Below are 19,255 nucleotides of genomic sequence, written 5' to 3'. Positions count from 1 at the left end.
CAGTATATCCCATGAAAAGCATGCATTTACTGTGTATAAGGGAGACCCACTTCATCCACCACTGATGTGCAGCACTCAGTGTCGCCATTATGCATCAGCACTCCCGCCACAAAGCAGTTCTAGTGAAGTTCGAACTTAACTCGTTGAATTAAAGGGAAACTTTTGGGAGGTTAACTTATACATGCCCAGTTTGGAATTTAGCCTGGACACTGGGGTTAATACCTATACTGTCTTGAAACACTGCCATGAGATCTTCAGTGACCAACAAGTTGCTCCCTTGGTTTAACATTTCATCCAAAAAGAAGGCGTTCTCCTGCAACACAGTGTCCCTGGTAACCTTGTTGGAATCGATGTTTTAGAAATTCTATTCCAGAGGAAAGAGCACCTCCTACTGCTCCACAAACTCCCGTAGCATGGTTTTCCTTGGAGGTCTCCAGTTCTAGTACTGATTGGGCTTAGCCTTGTTTAAATTCTGAGACCTGGCCAGATCAGGCTACAACGTGCTGCCGATCTGCTGTTGTACACAAAAATGGAAGTCTGGTTTGACATAGTTTTCTCTGATTGATTGATTGGCTAGAAATGGTTTTTGGTGTCATAAATCTAAGGTTTCGGGTAATTTATGGACTCAATGGGGAAATGTTACCATGCTGTTCAGTTTTGCACTGAAACGTTCCACAAATTCCTGTTTAGACGATGCAGTCAAGCAGTTCGGGAGACATGGGCATTGTCTCCCCTGGATTTTTCATGTGAGTAACAGGTCGCAATAGGTACCTGACAGAGCACATGCTAGACAAGTTAGTTATTCATCAGGTAATCATTACACCACCACTCCCTGACCCCCTGTCCAGCTGCAGCAGGATACCTCCTGCAGAGAACGTTAGGAGCTTGTGGACACTTAACATTGAGCCACCTACTTGGTAAAGGATCAGATTAGCGTCACAGCACAACACAGGCCTGCACCAGGTGTTGGAGGTGAAATAAATAAGGAAAAAGGACAATTAGGCTCAGGGACACAATAGCTTAGGTGTTTCATGAGGTATCAGAAATACCTCACTTGTTTTTCCTTGGTATGTTTATATTAAGGTCATCAGCGTGTACCAGACAGAGCAATTTGATGCAGATTTCTCATTCACAGTGCATTCTGTAATGTAAATGTATTTAGGAAACAAACACCTTTTGGTTTTTCCACCTAAAAGAGCATAAAAGAAACTAAAAACTAGTTAAAAGCTGAAGTTGCTGTACCGAAGGTTTTTACAGCATCTTCTTTGTCCCTGTGTTAAAGTACTGTCCCAGGTCCTAGAATGTCCTGTGAGCTAGAATGCTCTTCGCTGAGCTGTTGCTCGTGACAGATAGGGGGTGCTGTTCTCCTCATGGTCATACACGTGTGTGTTTTATTTGTTCCTCATGTGGGCTTTTTTCATACGGGCAGAACTGTCATTGAAGAAAATGAACTATGAAAAGGTTGATGTCTTCTGTTTATTTGACTTGGAACCTTAACATGGATTATGTGTAACAGCTTCTGACATCTGTTCGCCAGAGAACATGCAGGGATTACGGCTCAGTGTCTGCTTTTCAATAGAGTGAGAGAACGTGTCTGAATTTTCATTCATCCAGTTTATTTTTTCATGCACATGAATACCATTGATTACAAAGCGGTAACAATGTTAAATCATATAAATGAGACTTCCATGTCTGTTACTGGGCAGGGTTTTATAAGCTATAAAACCATAACCATATCTGGAGAGGATAAAGAAACACATTTTCATCCAGCATAACCTGATATGGAGCTTGGGTGGTGAGGAAATGTGAGGTTTTTAAAGCTTTTCCAGTAACCACTTTTACTAGATTCTGCTCGGCTCTTTTAGTAACTTAGGTTTGCTTTTAAAAAATACTTGTGAAACTGCATGTTATAAACAAACATTAAATCATTAAAGGATGTATTTTTTTCTCCTTTCTAATAAGCGTGACATTACAGCTGCTTAGTTGTGTGGTCTATTTTTATTGCTGTAGCTGTGATCTGAATATCTGTGTGGATGTTTAATTTATATTTCCATCCATCCATTTTCTTACCTTTTAATTCAATTCAGGGTCATGGGGGAGCCGGAGCTTATCCTAGCAGGCAGCTGGCACAAGGCAGGGTACTACTCTGGATGGAATACCAATCCCTTGTTGGGGAAACGCAGATGCAAACACACCCACTAACACCAGGGCCAATTTCCCCAGAAGCCAGTTGGCTTACCAGTATGTCTTTGGACTATCAATAAGTGAGCCAGTTCTCCAAGTGGACTCTTCAGGCAGAGAAGATTTCTGACAACATGGTCTGAGGTCAGAACGTCACGGATAATGAAAGGTCTATCTAGGCCATGGTGTAGGAATGGATGACAGATCTGTCATCAGGCAACACTCTTTTGCTGGTGACACTGATTTGGTGGGCCAGTAGTTTAGATGTTTTATGAATCAAGGAAAACATTAGCCAGCAAAAACAAAGCAAACTTAAAAAGTATTTTGCAATTCAAATTGTTTTCCATGGCTTTTACAGTATAAAGAACATGAAAATGAAACGACAATATAAAACTGATTCTTTAGAGGTTCCAGATTTCGTGTGATAAGAGGTAAACCTCTGAGGACACCCGTTTTCACCTGGGTTGGTCTCTTTATATTTCTAAGACTAGTATTAATGAAGCGGTTGTAAAATGATTTTAAAATTCAACTCATTAAAAAGGAGCTAGCTTGTGATACTTAAACTATCACTTAAACTTAGACCATGGATTAATACATGGAGTCTTCACTATTAAGGAGGGTAGCCACAATACTTTGTTTCTTTTTTTCTTGGCCGATAGTAATGCATTTTGATCCCTTTTTGATAATTTCCAGGGTCAGGTTTTGTCTCAGAGTGCATGCAGTGAAAGCACTATCTGCATTACTGATTTATTGACTTAATCAGGATCTCTCTCTTTTTGTCTCTTCCCTACTGCCAGGCAACGAGTATGCTACTGCCCACTCTCTCACTGGAGGTAGTAGGTAGATAATTAACAGTAAATGCCAAGGCTGTATATTAATAACTTCCAGTGCATGTCAAGACAGCAGGGGTGTCAGTGATACTGATTGATTTGTTATTCATCCAAAGGTTATCTGTTAGGTTGCCCATTAAGAAGAGCTTGAGTGCCGTGGAAAGAGGATATATGCTTTGCTCATACCTATAAAATTCTTAATGTTAGCTCAATGAATTTGTTGTTCCTTAGTATCAATGCTGTTGTGTGACAAGATATATCTTTACTGTATATGTTAGGGCTTCAGAAGTTGTTCTTTTCAGGCTGGTAAATGGGAACACTATTATTATATGATATAGAAGAGGATGAGCTGTGTTGATGTAGATATTTAATTTCACATAGAAATTAATGTGAAGAAATAATATGGTCAAAATGAGAAAACAAATACAGCATATTCAGCAAAAACCTTCGAAGATTGCCCACCATGATGTATGTTAAAATAACTTATAGGGACCTGAAAAGACTCACTATCTGTTTTTTGTTTTTTTGATACATTTTGTTGAAAAAAGCAAATCAATACAAATGTGGTAAAAAACAAAAATAAGGGTAGTAGGTCTCCACAGGAACCAGAAGTATCTACTGCGCTATGAAAAAACAAGATGGGAAAAACGGGGATCAGCAGAGATTTTTCTGTGATATAATAAGCCAGGAAGGTGCAATACAAAGAAAGGGTGTTTTTAAAGACTTAAATATACAGTACTGTTATAAAATGGTGATGAAAAGCAATGTACACAGCATAGAGAAAGATTCTTCTGGCGTTTCAAATTTGAAAGTCCCAACTGCGATAAGTATTATTGTTAGCAGAAGAAAGCAAACAATCAAACAGATGAAGAGGGCAGCATCATTATCCCGGCTGGAGGCCTCTGTTTCCCTGTGAAAGTGGATGACAGAACAAGCCCCGTCCTTTTCCCTTCTCCTCACATCTTCCTGCCCCTTAAATCACTGCGCATCGACAGCTGACTGCACAGCACCTTCTGACAACAAGTTTCCAGGTTGTGACCTTGCATGATTTACTGCCCCCGACAGACACAGCCAGCCCTGCATTGTTTTAGAGAGGTGCAGAGTTTAGAGACTGCTGGAGCTGCTTGAAGGAAAAAAAAAACCTTTAAGTCATCCTGGCAGCCTGAAACTGCATTATACAGTATCAACACACGTACTGTACCAAATCTACCCCAGAGAGGAGTATTCTCCTTTCGTTTGGGGGGGTTTATAACATGACTCCCCTCAAAACGTGACTGAGCAACCTCGTCTGCCAGGTTGTGTCTTTTTCAAGACTTTTTTGCTGCCTCCCTGCAAGGTAGCAAATGTCTGAGCACCAGTTTAGAATGCTGGAATGTCACTTGGCTATTTTCTGAGGCTTCACAAAGAAACCCGTTGAGAAGGGTGTGCTGTTTTTCTATATCGGGTCCACACTGGTGAAATGACCCCAGAAGAAGGAAGGAGATTGTGATGCATTTTAAATCATTTGTTAACACATAGTATGTTGTCTGCGCGGGAGCTTTGATGTCAGCGAAGGCATTTTTATGACACATTTGCAGTGCATGAATCACAGTGCTTGGCTGTCTGTTTTGGAGTATTCTGTAAGGACTAGAATTTTGTGGTTAGTAAAATAATTTGCAGTGCAGCTTGTCTTCAAATTTAATTTAATTCAAAGGTCCTGCTCACAAATGTACCATTTCCAATTGCCTGATTTTTTAACTTTTGATTTTAGCAGCTTTATTTTGGCCTGTATGTCTCTCTTAACTCTTTCTTCCCTGGCGGATTTTTTTTAGAGACTTGAGGACTTATCTATATGGGGGTGGGTCGGAAGCTGTGTTTTTTGAAACGGTGCTAGGACTGTACGTGAGAGTTTTTGAGAGTTTTTTTAATTTTAATTTTCAAGAAAGTAAGAAGAGATATTGTTCGGATGAAACGTTTAGAATTGCCTAGGGCATAGTGTGTAACCTTCAGTACATTATTGTTAGGCCTTTGTTTTGATGTTGCTTCTTTGATATTTAAAAAAAATTCAACCAATCTCATTGTTTTAAAACTAAAAATACCATGTTATGTCTGGGAAAGTTTTCTGTGGTGTGAGTGTGTGCCTGTCTGTATTTGCCCTGTGATGGACTGGCGTCCCATCCAGGGTGTAGCCCGCCTTATGCCCATTGCTTGCCCGCAATAGGCTCCAGCTGCCCTGCGACCCTGAATTGGATGAAGCGGTTGGAAAATGGATGGATGGATACTCAGGTTACTGTCCTGAATGAGCATTATCCAGTGCTGTAGCAACGAGATAAAAGGTGCCCTTTTTCCAGTTTGAATGACCTTTTACTTCTCTGATCTCGCCAAGCTAAAGGGAAGACAGCTCTCTCTCCCCTCACAAGGCACTGCAGGGTCCATCTCAATAATACATACAGTATGTTCCAGCTAGTTCTCTGTATCTGATGCCTGAACTGCACAGACTGTGTGATTATAGACCAACTGTAAAACGACTAAAAATTCCTGTATTCACTGCTCCAATCTCCAAAACATATGCTTAGAATGATCTATCACAATTTTAATATCCGATGAGCTCTGCATTTACTGATTTCCAGTTTTAATTTGTCCATGTTTTTTTCAGTCTTTAATATTAACGAAAAACAAAGAATGTCTTGTGCTGGAGTTCTGCCATCAGTAGGAATTACAGTTAAGTTTTACTGACAGAATCATAGATAGGCAGCACATTATTTGGCACTTACAATTGTATTTTCCAAATTAGAAAATGAGAAGTGGCTTTGTCTTTTTCCATACAATTAAGTTAATTAAGACATTTTCTGCTGGAATGTCCCTCAGGTGTAGATATACAGTATAGTGGCTTTGAAAGAGCAACTGCTTTTAAATAGTTTGATTTTGTGTCATTACTATAATGTGCTGGCTCATATTCATTAATTTTGATTATGCCAAGGTGTCAGTTGGAAGTAGCTAATTCAATATTCTGTGCTTACGTTATAGTTGCAGTGTTCTCTAGGATCTGAGGCCCATTTGATAGGTAATCCTCACAGCTGAATGATGTTATCTTGGGACCGATTCTTGTCTAGTATTTATCCATTGCAATTACTTGTCAGAGGGGAGTTCTAAAACCCTATTCAAGGTGCATCAGTGTGCTCATTTTGGCCTTGAGTGTCACAGGTTTTGTGTTCACAGACCCATTTAAAATAGGCAATACCACTTCTGTCAGCTTTCCTGCGTGCTGTGATGGTCTTTTCTGCAAGTGTGTCTGTGTGTGTGTGCGCGAGTGTGCTCCTCAGTGATGCCGCTGCTCGTGCGCTGTGGAGATCTTTACAGCGTTAGCCCCGCAGTGCAGTGCTGGTGCCCGCTGCTTTGATTCAATCTGCTTGGAGATCTGCTATTGATTGGTTCAGCCTGCTGTCTGTTGGCTTGTGCCTGCTCCCTAGCTAGCTGCTTCTCATTATGTGCTGAAGAGCAGAGCAGTGCATCACACAGGCTGTACACCTGGAAAAGAGGAGACGGAGAGGGAGAGCGAGAAGCGACAGAGGGAGAAGAGTTGAGGGACTGTCAGGCTCGGTGGATCACGCTGACGGGCAGGGAGGGCAGCCCAAGCCTTCACGTGGAGGGAGGGAGCCGGGCTCTTTATCGGATTTGGGGCTCTCCGGAGACTGTGGGGGTTCTTGTTTTTCTTTTTTCTTGGTGGCGGGGGGGGGGTGGGGGGACGATTTTCCAACGGGCACACGTGACAGCAGAACGCCCGGCGCCCCGCATGCTGCAGATGGTAAGGACGCTCGCCCAGTTCACCATCGCACTGGAGGAGATGCGAGAGAATGGGGAGAGTGCAAGTGAAGACACTGGGGCCGGGGAGGAGGCGCTGGACAGGAGCGGCGCGGAGGCCAACGGCGTCGGGGGCACGGGTTCCCCGCAGACCTCCAGCGAGGTACCCCTGCATGCGTCACTTTGTGAGAGGGCTGTGCGCGGGGCTCCTCTCCGCTTGATCCAGATTCCTCCGTCTAGATCAGCGTGTCCCAGTTTGATCTATCTTAGATTGATCAAACTGGTTCGAAGAGTTGAGGGGTGGACCCACTGGTTTTTGAAATTAAGGCAGTTTGCTGCTGCCTTTGTTCTTGGGTTGCAAGAATAATTGTGCTGTCACCCTCCTGTGTTACAATCGGTAGATTTTAAAGCATTTCCAAACAGCTGCGAATTAATCAGCCTTTTACAAATGCAGTCCCTGTCTGTGCTGTACTGTGAATTATCTATGTCTCCTACGTGTAGTTTGCTCTTTCTAAAACTTATAATACCGTATTGCTATAATATTATAGCAATATAATGTTATAGCACATTATATATAGTAACACGACTCATCTCCCTTCTATATCTGTATGCCTTTTCATCTCTCCCTCTCCCCCTTGTTTTGAAATTTTGAAATATGATTTAAGGTTGTCGTGTTAAATGGGAATCGATTGAAGCTAAAGCAGTGTCCTTTATTAATTGCCAAGCAGATTAGATTACAGATTCTCTCATCTTCAGTGAGCTTCCACATCCTATCGGATCTCTTCTGCTGAACTCCTGGGGCCATCACGCTGAATGTAGTGGGGTTTTTTTTGCCTGTGTTTCGCAATCTGTAAGACACGTTGCTCATGGGGTTTCTTGTTCTGTGCTGTAAAGGCCAAACACTAGATTACAGTGCAAATCTCATCAGATTACTGGCTGTAAAGAAGCTTTTTTTTCCTCATCTTCTCTGGCTGTTATTGGAGACTCTTAAAAAGGTCCTCAGTGTCTGTAAGCTCATTAATACGTGTGTTGCCTTTGCCTCATCTTGTGTCTCACTGACTTTTTATGTCTTGTGATATGAAGCAACAAGTGGTTTATCTTTTGAGAAAATGTGGGGAAAAAAGAGATGGGCTCTAAATAGACATCTGTTTGTCATCCCTGACTACAGTATGTGAGAGACTGCAGCAGCTTGAAAGTACAAAAGTGTGCCAAAGCTGATTTTATTTTTCATTACTTGGAGATCTTTTGAAAGTGTTTTACCCTTGACTTGGCATTATCCTCTTTAACTGAATTTGAAGTTTGCAAGTATCCTTGTAAAAATGTGTTTAAGTGTTTACGTTATGTGGAACAGTATCTCATTGACTGCGGCATTTTCAAGGGGAATAAAGGTCCAAAGGATGCAAAAATATTCTGATCTATTTTTCTCGTTTTCAGCTTTAATGATGATAACGATAAGTATTGAGAATCTCATTGCTATATGAAATTCAGCAAATTTAATGCTAATGTTAAAATCAACTGCAATCCTGAGGAATTTCCATGTTTGCTTTTCAACTCTGTGATTGGCCAGTGTTAGGAAATCCATTCATTGATGTATGCAGCTAAGTTCAGGGAATCCCATGTCATTCTGTTGTCCAGTTTTTATATTCTAACCTGCTGCATGTGGTGCTGTGGTGTTTCATTGGATACATTGAATACTGCTGAATGTACCCCCCTGTGACTTTTCCCACAGTGGATGGCCATTGATTCTGTAGCTCATAGGCAAGTAAAGGATGGGAAATGTGTGCATTGATTATTTTGTTCCAGACCATGTGTTCAGCTCTTGTGAATCCTTAGCTATGTGCCCTTGCCTCTGGCTTGATTGCTTATGTAAGTCCAAAGAGATTTGTGCAGAAATTGTTCATAGGAATGTCCCAGCTGTGGATGCTGTAAAGCACTAAATTGTGTTTTTCATTAGTATTCGGTGTGTACTTTACAATTTCTTAAAATCACACCACCCTCTACTTTCTGTGTAGAAGAGAGGGGCGTGCATAGACATCTAATTGCCGCACATTTTTCAAGAGTGGATGTACTTAAAAGACATTTGTTGCGAAACCCCTGCACCCTGCAGTTAATGCCCTCTGCTGACTGATGGAGATGAGCCTGCAGTAGCAGACAGATGACAGACTGAAATACCGGGCAAATAGCTTCTGATCTATCATGTTTCCATGCCCATCTTGCGTTTTATTTGGGTGCTGTTGGAAGCATGCATTCTAGCAGAAATGAAATCAGGAATGTACACAAATGCCTTATCCACCTTAGTCCCATGGCTTTTGTCTTTGTGGCATGCATATAGACTCTTATTCAAGTTGGAGTCTTCGTTAAAGCCACCATTTTCTAGTCATACACCTAACTGGACATAAGTTGATTGGAACATCTTAACTGCTTTAGCTCTGTAGTGTTTTTTATAATGCGCATACTGTACCTTACCTTACATTGACAGGGCAATATTTCTGAATCCAGCTAGCAAATGAATACAAAAATATAAAGTCTGAAGCTTTCTTAAAAGTAATGTACCCACACACAGAATTCAAAGATAATTGAATCCTGATTTAAATATCCATAAGGATTCTTGTCAGGATAATACCTGGACTGTAATACATCCTTGTTGCGTGCTCTACATTCCCCATAATTTTGCGTTTATACCTTCTGTAGTTAAAATCAAACCCCATGTCAAGAGACCACTGTTGTGGTTTTCATGCTTTTTGTACACAAAGAGAAGCATTCCTTTTCAGAAGAAAAAAACTGCCTTTTTAATAAAGCCACACAGTGTCATTTGTAACCAGGCCCTATTTCTGCAAGGAAGACTGAGAAACCTCTGGAAAATCACTCTCTGTAAAGGCGGTGGGTGGAAAGGTGTGCTTGTTTTTCCATTATTGTCTAATTCAAGCTTGCCCTGTAAGGAGGTACTACTGCCTTGTCTAGTGGCAAGATCAAAGTAATCTGTACTCAAAAATACACATAACGTTTGAGTTGTTTAGTTAATAGCTTCACAAAAGTCCATTTATTTGTTTTATTTTGAATTAATTGATGAGAACAATAAAATCACATGACTTGTGGAAAGCTATCTGAAGGCCCAATATATTGCATTCTAGGTTTTGCATCTACTGTATAAATTATTGTCATTATAGGATCATGCGTTGCACTATTGTTTAAGACAAACCTCTTTAAAATTCTTTAATAAAAACATGATTTAAGAGAGTATAATCATTTTTAACTTCCTTAATTCAATTCCAGTCATACAGTTTGGATTTGAGTAATTGAAGGAGTATATATCCATCTGCCCGTTTTCTCACCAATTCATCCGGTCCAAGGTCACGAGGGAGCAGGACTCTGTCCCAGCAGACATTGGGCACAAGATAGGATACAGCCTGGACGGGACGCTAGTCCATTCCAGGGCTCTTCACTAGGGGAGGAAACCGGAGCACCCAGAGGACACCCACATGAGCACAGTTAGACAATGCAAAGTCCACACAGACAGCACCCCAGGTCCTGAATTGAACGCAGGGCCGAGGCTCTGCATGGCTGCAATGCTAAACACAGCACTACCACTGCTGCTCTGCAGAGGGATAGAGTAAAAATAGAATATTCTGTGTGAAAGATTGTAGTTTCTGTGGATTTTTTCTTCTTATATAAGCGTCAGCCCACTTCTGCTAGAGGAAATAATAAAGCAAGTGTAAATTACATTAAACTAATGTACTTTACTACCCTTTACTTTAGTTCAATTGAATTTTGTGTTTGATCTTAGCCATTTCTGTGACTATAACCTTATCAACAAAGCGTATGGTGTGACGCTGCAGAGACCATAAAGCTCTTGCTCAGAATTCTGTGTCTATCGGCAGTCAAGACCCCACACAGACACCCTGTTCCTCCACCAGGCTGCTGTAGAATGTTGTGGAGTCCTTGTGCCCCATTTAGGTTTCTGACAGAAGATGTCTGTGTTGATTTTGGAGAAAAGGCAGATTCTCATCTCTCAGCAGCTACGGTATACACCGTCTAGCCAGTTAGACTCTGCAGGCAGTGTGACTTTCCACAAGGAGTTGTGAAAAAACAAGTGTGAGAAAAAAGTTTTGTTGTTCTGCACTTATTCCTTTAAAGGCAGCCCAAAAACCAATATTTTGAAACTGAAGGACCACACTCTGTTCTCACTGGGATGTAACATTAGCTTGAGTACCACTGTGTTAAAAGTACATACAGTAGGAAAGTCTCTATTTGTGATGATGAGAATGATTGAGTGCATGAGTCTCATGTGTGCTCTGTATTCCCCTTGATTATGCACTTTAACAAGCACCCCCATTTTGGCTCCTATGAACTTGCATTGTATATATAAGTAATATTAATACTAGGAGGCATTTAGTGGGAATTGACGTTGATCTGGTGCGGTGGCTCTGTGGCTACGGATCTGCACCTGTGGCTGGAATATGTGAATATATGTATGGCCTATAATGTGATCTTATCTTATCTGTGCATCTATACTGGACAAAAGAATCTCATCGCTATGCATGAATGTTGTTAGAAATATTGTGCACTGTTTCTAACATAGATGATATGTTTTGATCATGACTCACTGTGATTGTCGCATAAACACTAAATCACCTCATTAGTGACTGGGCACGAGTTACGAGGTGATTTTAACCTGTTGGATGTCAAGCCTGGTGAAAATCGTGAAAGGGAAAGGAATCGATGTGAGCCTCTCGTCAAGAGGATGTTACCTTTGTGGCAGTAGGATGCTGGGGGCATATCAATGATAATGACAATGATATGTTATATACAGGGGTTATACCTTACTACTGCGGCAGCATTGGAGTCAAATCCTCTGTCAGAGGGTTGTGTTTAGACCAACGTGATGGGCTCCAGCAGGTGTGCTGCAGACCTGCAGAACGATATTCTAAATTGATTTTCTGTAACACTGTTGTGGTCAAAGTGTGATGGTCTTGGCGGTGGTGTCCAGTGGGGAACTCTACTCCTAGTGATCGCTTAGAACCTGAATGCACAGCATCACATTGACGAAGGGACCAGAGCTGCTGCCATTCCTTGGGGCCTCATCCTGTTGCGATAACATTCCAGTAGGACTGCGCATGTCCTCGTGCCCCTCTTTTACGGTAACTCTGGCATTCTTCAGATGAGCCTGTGGCAGGTGACAGCGTGCTTGGCAGACTTGAGCCCCGTTGGGCATTTATCAGATGAGCTGAGAGGTTTTGTGAGATCTGGGGTTCAGGCACCATTGAACAGACACATGCTTGTCCCTGGAGACCGGGAGAGAACTGTTTCAAGACAGCATTTGCAACCCAATGAGAATCATGCCTTGTATTGCTTCTAGCACACACACAATATTGGCCACTGACTTTTGTTGTGGATCAATCTTGTTGACGACAAATGTTAATGGACATAATGAATTTATTTAATTGCCTACTTACTTAAAATGTTTTGATAATCATTACGTAATGATATGTAGTATATAGGGGTTTTACCTTAATTTTTTAGCTTATTTCCAAAAATACCAGTTACAGTAGTAAGGGTGCTGTGTATGTCACTTTGTTATAAATTTGCATTTATTATGGTATTGTAGAAAAAGCAACTGATTTAGAAAAAGCTAAATATGGCTGCTTCATTAAAGAAGGCGTAATAAGACTCATCTGAGTTTAATATTTTTTCAGAATACCTTTAAGCAAAGACTTGAACCTGAGGAATGAAAAATTGAAACCATTTAATAATAAAAGAAGAAATTACAAGTCCCCAGCACAGTGGACAATCTAAAAAGCTCTTCACTATATTTCTGAATATATATAATATATCTGAAACTATATTGGTTTTTGAAGTTGGAAGGCTGGAAGTAACTAAGACATGTGGGATGAAGTTAGAATTAAGAAGTATAAAAACCCCCCTCTCAAGACAACCATGTGGAATGGGGCTGTGGTGAGTGGTTTGGTCCTGGGACCCACAAGTCTCAGAGGAGTGACGAATCAATGTGCAAGGGAATCACTGTGCTAAGGAAACCTGTTTATTTTGTAGTCAGTGAACTACGAAGGCTGCAGAGCCATGTCTTGGGGTCACATGTCGGTCTGGGAGATGCCTACGTTCTAAGCAGGAGGAATAATCACAAAGGCAAACAAGACCGTTTCCTGCTCTTGTGTTTGGGTTAGATGAGCTAGATACACAGGCCTGTGTAAATACAAGAATATGCCGCAGTAAGGAGTACGGACTTAGAAAAGCAGTATTCTTTTTCCCATGTTTGTGTGCTCACGTCACTAAAATATGGTCATGGGATGAGACCTAGATTTGACTTTACCTGTGAATCGACCTTTTCATTCCGTGCCTGAAAACTCAGTTTTATGTTTGTGGCCTGTGAGTATGTGAAACCCTGGATCACCTTTTACTTAGCTACATTATAGACTGTTGCAATGGCAGCAGTTCAAAATCTTGCATGGAAGCCCTTACTCCCCAAAAAACAGGCACAAAATACAGCCTTTTTGATTTTTTGCTTTGATTCAACTACACACTGGGCATCATGATTACCTTTGGATATTTGCCTTTAAAATTTGTAAAATTCCTAAAAGACATGCATCATATGCCAGTATTTTTACATCTGACATCTGTCAGTAATACTGGTAGATTAATATATGAGCATAACTTACCTCTCAAAGTAAATAGTGAATTCCCTGTGTTAAAGAACTAAAAGGGACAGAAGATACATAGCTGATAGTTGAAATGTGACTCCTTTTTATCTCCCTTTGAAGTCCAGAAGGTGTCTCCCAGGCACAGTTAAATCTTCTGCGGATAACCTTCACGACCAGTCAGTGTGTAACAGGACAGAATAGAAATATGAATCAAAGAAAACAATACCGCCATTATTCAATACACCCTACATGTGCAACATCTTAGCCAGGCCAAAATGTCTGAGGCTCCCAAGTCGTGAATTGAACACTGTATGTATTGAACCACTATAAAAAAAGGCAGTAAAGAAGAGCACTTCATCATGAGGCAATAGCAGCAACAAGTGCTTGTTTCTCCTCTTGAGTCAATCCTCCATAATGCAATAAACATCTCATTCGTAAAGTCTGACACTCAGTCATCAAAATCTGTCAGGGGAAAATAAGGAACGCACGCGGAGGCTAATTTTGGCTTTGTCAAAGAGCCGTTTCATTTTTCTGCCGTGGTCTCTGACGAGGCAGAAGACTCAGCCGCAGAGTGGTTGGTAGCTCCAGACAGATTTGAATCCGTGTTGTGATCTCTTCACACTTAAAGAGGATCTGAAACCTTTGATGCCATGCAATCGATAAAGTCTGAGATCAAAATAGAGCAGAACGCCAGCCAGCTGTGACACTGTCTCCCCTTTCCTCCTGCCTGGACTGCTTCTCAGTTGAGAACGCCGAGAGAAGAAAACATCTCATTCTGGATCGTTTTTTTTTTAGGATCCATAGAAAATGCCTTCCCACCTGAACATCAAGGGGGATGTTGTTTTTAAAGCTGTTAAATGTTTGTAAGGCTCTGCATGTGGATATCTGTAATTGTCACTCAAGTTTATAATTCATCTTATTATAAATGTGATCGGGCAGGACTGGAATGACAAGATATATAAATATTTCAACGTGACTTCATTACAATGTAAATGTTATATTTATGTATAACGTATGTATGATATATAATAGATATTATGTAGAACATTTGTGATGGCCTGTTTAGAGTGGGTTGAGACAGCTTTATAACTTTGCTCACAAGTTTGATTCCATTTCTTGGCCCTTCTGTCAGCGTTATACATTATATAGGCTGTTGAGATTGTTTTTTGCTAGTTCATACAAACGAGTCAGAATGTTCTATTTTTCTATGATGACGTACTGTGCCCTTCGTAAACGAGGAATTCTGGTTATATTAAATGTGGCAGAGCAAGTATTTTTCTCAAAGTAGTTTCTCACTTCTCTGGTGTTGTAGAGGGGCTGCTGGCTCAAAATGTCCGCTGAAGTATGTATGTATAGCACTTTGAGATTCGTTTGGATGGAAAGCTCTGTACAAATTGAAAGAATTATCATTTTTAGTGATTTCAGTTTCAAAAAAGCATTTCGAAAATGAATTAATATCTTGTCAGATGTACAATATATACAGGTAACAATAATTAACATTTGAAAAAGGGTTAACCTTCTACAGTATATATACAATAATACATCTAAATCTTGACATAAAGTTAATATAGTACAGACAAAAATAGTTTATATTCTTGCACTCTAATATAATAATAGGTAATAAGTAATGTTAAGTATTTGACCCAGGTCAGAATTACAAGTTTCTTCTCGGTCTTCAGTACATAATACATCTGTAACTATTTTCACATGTCATTCCATGTTAACAGAGGACAAAAAATACAATTTACAGTTCATATACATGCAGTATGCACTCCTGCTTAGGAAATAGCAGAAATCTTATTTCAGACTACTAAATTACCAGTAATGATGATAATAATTCCTTGCATTTATATAGCAACTTTTAACCCAAAGGATCCTAAAACATTTCCATATAAGAGTTGGTTTGCTTTATCTACATTACCTCACTATTTGCAAAATAAGCTTGCTAGGTTATTTCAGCTGTTAGGAAAATAAGTTTAATTCTATTAGATTTGCACGTCAAGGACGAATGATTCATGAACCTGAAGGCTACTAATATAAGGTCAATACAGGATCTGCACACTATCTAGCAGGGAAAGCAGGTGTTACCAGGGGACTCTGTGCTGTGCTATCACAGCAAGGTCTTCTTTCACATTCTTGCTTGCTTGATTTCTCGTTCTGAAATCTTTGGTTCTCAAAGTACTGAGCTCTTTCCCAGATCTCCTTCCTCCATCAGTCAATTGGCATAATCTCTCTGGAATTCAAAAACACAATCCAATAACTAAACACTTTTCCAGAATTCCAATTTAATAATTTCTTTTTTAAATCTCATTGCTGGCACTCAACCTACAGTATGTTTCCCTGAGACCTTTTAAGTCATATACACGTTCACTATAGTTCCCTCTAATGATAGTCTGTCCAACACAGCTGTACAACAGATATTAAAGTAAATACAGGTACTTCCTTAAGTCACTGACTCTTGCAACTAAAAGCACAAGATGGAGAATTCAATTGCGAGTGTTTATGGTGATCAATTAGTGTGTTTTCTGTGGAAGCAAAATGGCATTCTGGAGTCACATGTTGCAACCATCAGTTTTCTCTTCAACAAAAGACAAAGCAGTTATAAATTTGTCTCTGAAGCAAATGCTTTGTTATTGTGGTCTGAGGTTCCTAGGTACAGTATGTGAGGTAGTGTAGCACAAAAATAAAACATGCCTTCTGCTTAAATCCCTATACAACGTGTCTGGATGTAACCAATCATATTCCTGTGCAAATAGTCAAAGCTTGTCTCATCTTCACTCAGTCTGTCTATTCTTACCCATAAGCTTCGGGAGTTTGGGTTTATTTACCACAATGAAAGATTATAGCTCACAATAGTCTATACATGAAATACAAAGAGGAGGAAAGCAGCTAGAATGCTCTGTTGTTCTTCTCTGCTGCTAAGGAGGTTACAATGTATGAACGGTGTGCTTAAAGGTATGCTTTCATTAGCCTTTAAATAAAGGTGCTAAGACAGGATTGGGCAACATCTCAATATCTAAAACTCAGCATGAGAAAACATCTCAGAAGCAATGGGGGAAAGCACTGCTCTTTTGCATAGCCATTGTTCGGTAAAGGCTGGCCTGAGAGCACTGGAGCCAGATTCCATTTTGTTACCTCAAGACTGTACCAGGGCCAGTTTTTCAAATCTGTGGGTCTTGGTGAGATAGTGTGGTGTTTCAGTAAGGTGGCAAGATCTTCTCAATAGCATTTCAAAAAAAGGAAGAAAGGCATCAGGCTGTGAAGTGTGTCGGGTCACTGAGACTGTCCTCAGACAGCCCTGCTGCTGCGTTGCTGACGCACTGAGAAGCTGTGAGCACCAGGAGGGGCCTGAGGCTGCACTAGGCTAGCGCCCTGAGCCGCTGGATAAAGCCAAGGTTCTTACAGGCTGACAGTTTCCTGTACTAATGTAAATACATTCCCAGCAAGTCTGACAGCAGTGTGATTTGCGCTGATGTCTGCAAGAGAATAGTGCGTCGAGCATCCTAGACCTTTCTTGATTGTTGCCAGAGGATAAACAGAAATGTGCACTCTGAAGCAGGGAAACATTAGATCTGTCGCGGAGTCCAAGTCATTCGATTAAGCTTGTTAGCCAGATTAAACTGATGCCTTTTCCCCCCCAGTTTCAATAGCATCTACCTAGAAAGAAGAAATCTGGGGGTATATTGTCTTAAATGAGCATTCTAGCCTGTGTTGTGATGCCTTTGAGTTTAAGGATGTCCAGTGAGCTTCACTGTTCTGTTGATCTTACAACAGTCTCCTTATCCAGTTTAATCCCCATCGTGCTTTCTTGGGGATACCTAACGCATTGGCCATTTCAGTTCAGTTTTTGGCATATTGCAGTTAATTTAACATTTTTTTATTATTTCAGTGAACGGTATGAAACAATCCAGATTTTTCCAGGTATTTTGTGCAAGGATGCAGTTAAAAATCAAATAAAAATGTCTGAACAGAAAAGTAGACGGAAAGCAAATGCTTTTTCTTTTGGTTTTGCATTTTCCTAGCCACAGTAAGGTCATGATATACGGTATTTTGAATATATTTTATGCCTGCATTTCTTTCAAATAAATTCTAAAATTTATTTCTTTGTTTAAACATTAATAAATGCTTTTTCAGGGATTTTCAGGGAATTCTGTGTGCTGGAAATGCTTTTAAAGTGGGTAATATAAATCATTTTTTGAACCTGAAAGACTTTGTTGACTCCTGCAATTGAAATATTGACATAAATCCTTCTTTTTATCAAATGGAAAAAGCCTTACTGTAATTAACCTGCATTTCTGTTTTTCGCTGGTCTTTTTTCCAGGATATGAGAAAGCATGTCATTATGACACTTCTAGACACCGAACAGTCCTATGTGGAGTCACTTCGCACTTTAATACAGGTAAGGAGATTTCTGTCTATTTACCGAGACATCTAGCTTCAGTGGTTTCCAGGTCTGTTCCCAGTTAGACTCATTCCTCCTGCTTTAGAGTTGTCTTCATCCAGAGGCGAACAATACCATTAATCAAAACATATCAAGCCATTAATTGTAATTGGTAATTAAAGTAATTAGTTTAATTAAATAATTGAGAACATCGACTGAAAGTTGTCTGAGATCGTCATTGTGAATGTGACCGAAATGATTGTGGTTATCTGTGAAAACAACGGGAGACCTTACTGCCCATGAACCGTGGTGAGCCTCAGCCACTACACACAGTTTCAGATTTCTGTTTAGTGAGTGGTTTTAGGATCAATTTCCTTTCAGGCTTCTTCTGCCTTGGATTTATGTAACAAGGTTGACTAGGAAATGTTTAGCTGCTAGGGTTTAGGAATCTAAATCCTCAGACCTGAGTCATGTGTCACACTGGCTCCTTCTTAAAAAGCCTGCCCATCTGATCTCAGCCATTTTAGCGCGTATAGAGCTTGTCAGGCTCTTAATATCTATCTCCCTCCTGCAGATTGCAAGCTGTTTATGAATGAAATGGCTGTGGGACTGCAGAGAAGAGCAAAAGTTAATGTGGTATTAAACATTAACATTTCAGGCACACTTATCTCTTATGCGGCAAGACACTCAAAGGCGGGAACTGTTCATACATTAATATAACAAGCCATTGTCCTGATTCTACCATCCGTTGGCGAATTGTGCAGTACATCTTCTGCGTTGGTCAGTCCCTGACATCATCTTCTTTGATATACAGTACAGCCTTTTGGGGGTGTTACTTAATATGTGCAGCCGTAAAAAGGGGAAAAATGCTTACAAAGACTGACATAATAACACTTATCGTGATTTTTAATTCTGGCATTCAGTAGGATGAATGCTTCTGAATCAGGAAGAAATTGCTATAAAAATATTGAAAAGTTTAATCATTGTTGAGCACTGTCAACAGAGCTGTGTGCTCTTCCATTCTGCTTTCCTGTAATATTATCCGGAGTGAGGAGGCACACACCGTTGTCATGGCTACTGGACAAGAAGCATTATAAAGACTGCTGTTCTGACATCTGAGAATATTCTTTCTGAAGACATAATCCAGGTTTATTCACATTTAAAAGAAGTGAGCAATATTTTACCAGTTTACCAGTTTTTATTTTATCATAGGTTAACCTGTCTTTGTCTTTAGCCTAAATGGTTTTCTAAAAATAATATTTTTTTCAAAATGACATTTTTCACCCAAAGCAAAAAATATTATACAAAGGTTTAAAAATAAAGACAAGGCTTTATGATTTTTTAACTGAGAGGTCAAACATTGTTGGTATAAAATGATTGGCAAAAGGGTGTTTGTCATCTATTAAGAGATGTCACAAAAATGTGGCCAA

The 19,255-nt window shown here is 40.1% G+C and overlaps 1 protein-coding gene across 1 annotated transcript in view; it reads left to right on the top strand.

Annotated features, from left to right (window-relative positions):
- The window catches only part of arhgef17 (Rho guanine nucleotide exchange factor (GEF) 17), a 92,167-nt gene that overhangs the window by 47,631 nt on the left and 25,281 nt on the right, over nucleotides 1-19,255 (top strand). Inside the window, exon 2 of the mRNA XM_088920247.1 lies at nucleotides 17,766-17,843. Coding sequence (XP_088776373.1) covers nucleotides 17,766-17,843 — 78 coding nt within the window. The remainder of the gene's footprint in view (nucleotides 1-17,765; nucleotides 17,844-19,255) is intronic.

The sequence above is a fragment of the Atractosteus spatula genome, chromosome 7 (genome assembly GCF_055471065.1).
Source record: "Atractosteus spatula isolate fAtrSpa1 chromosome 7, fAtrSpa1.hap1, whole genome shotgun sequence".
NCBI classification, from domain to species: Eukaryota; Metazoa; Chordata; class Actinopteri; order Semionotiformes; family Lepisosteidae; genus Atractosteus; species Atractosteus spatula.
Note: the sequence above shows the minus strand (reverse complement) of the source record. Positions and strands in the feature narration are given on the sequence as shown.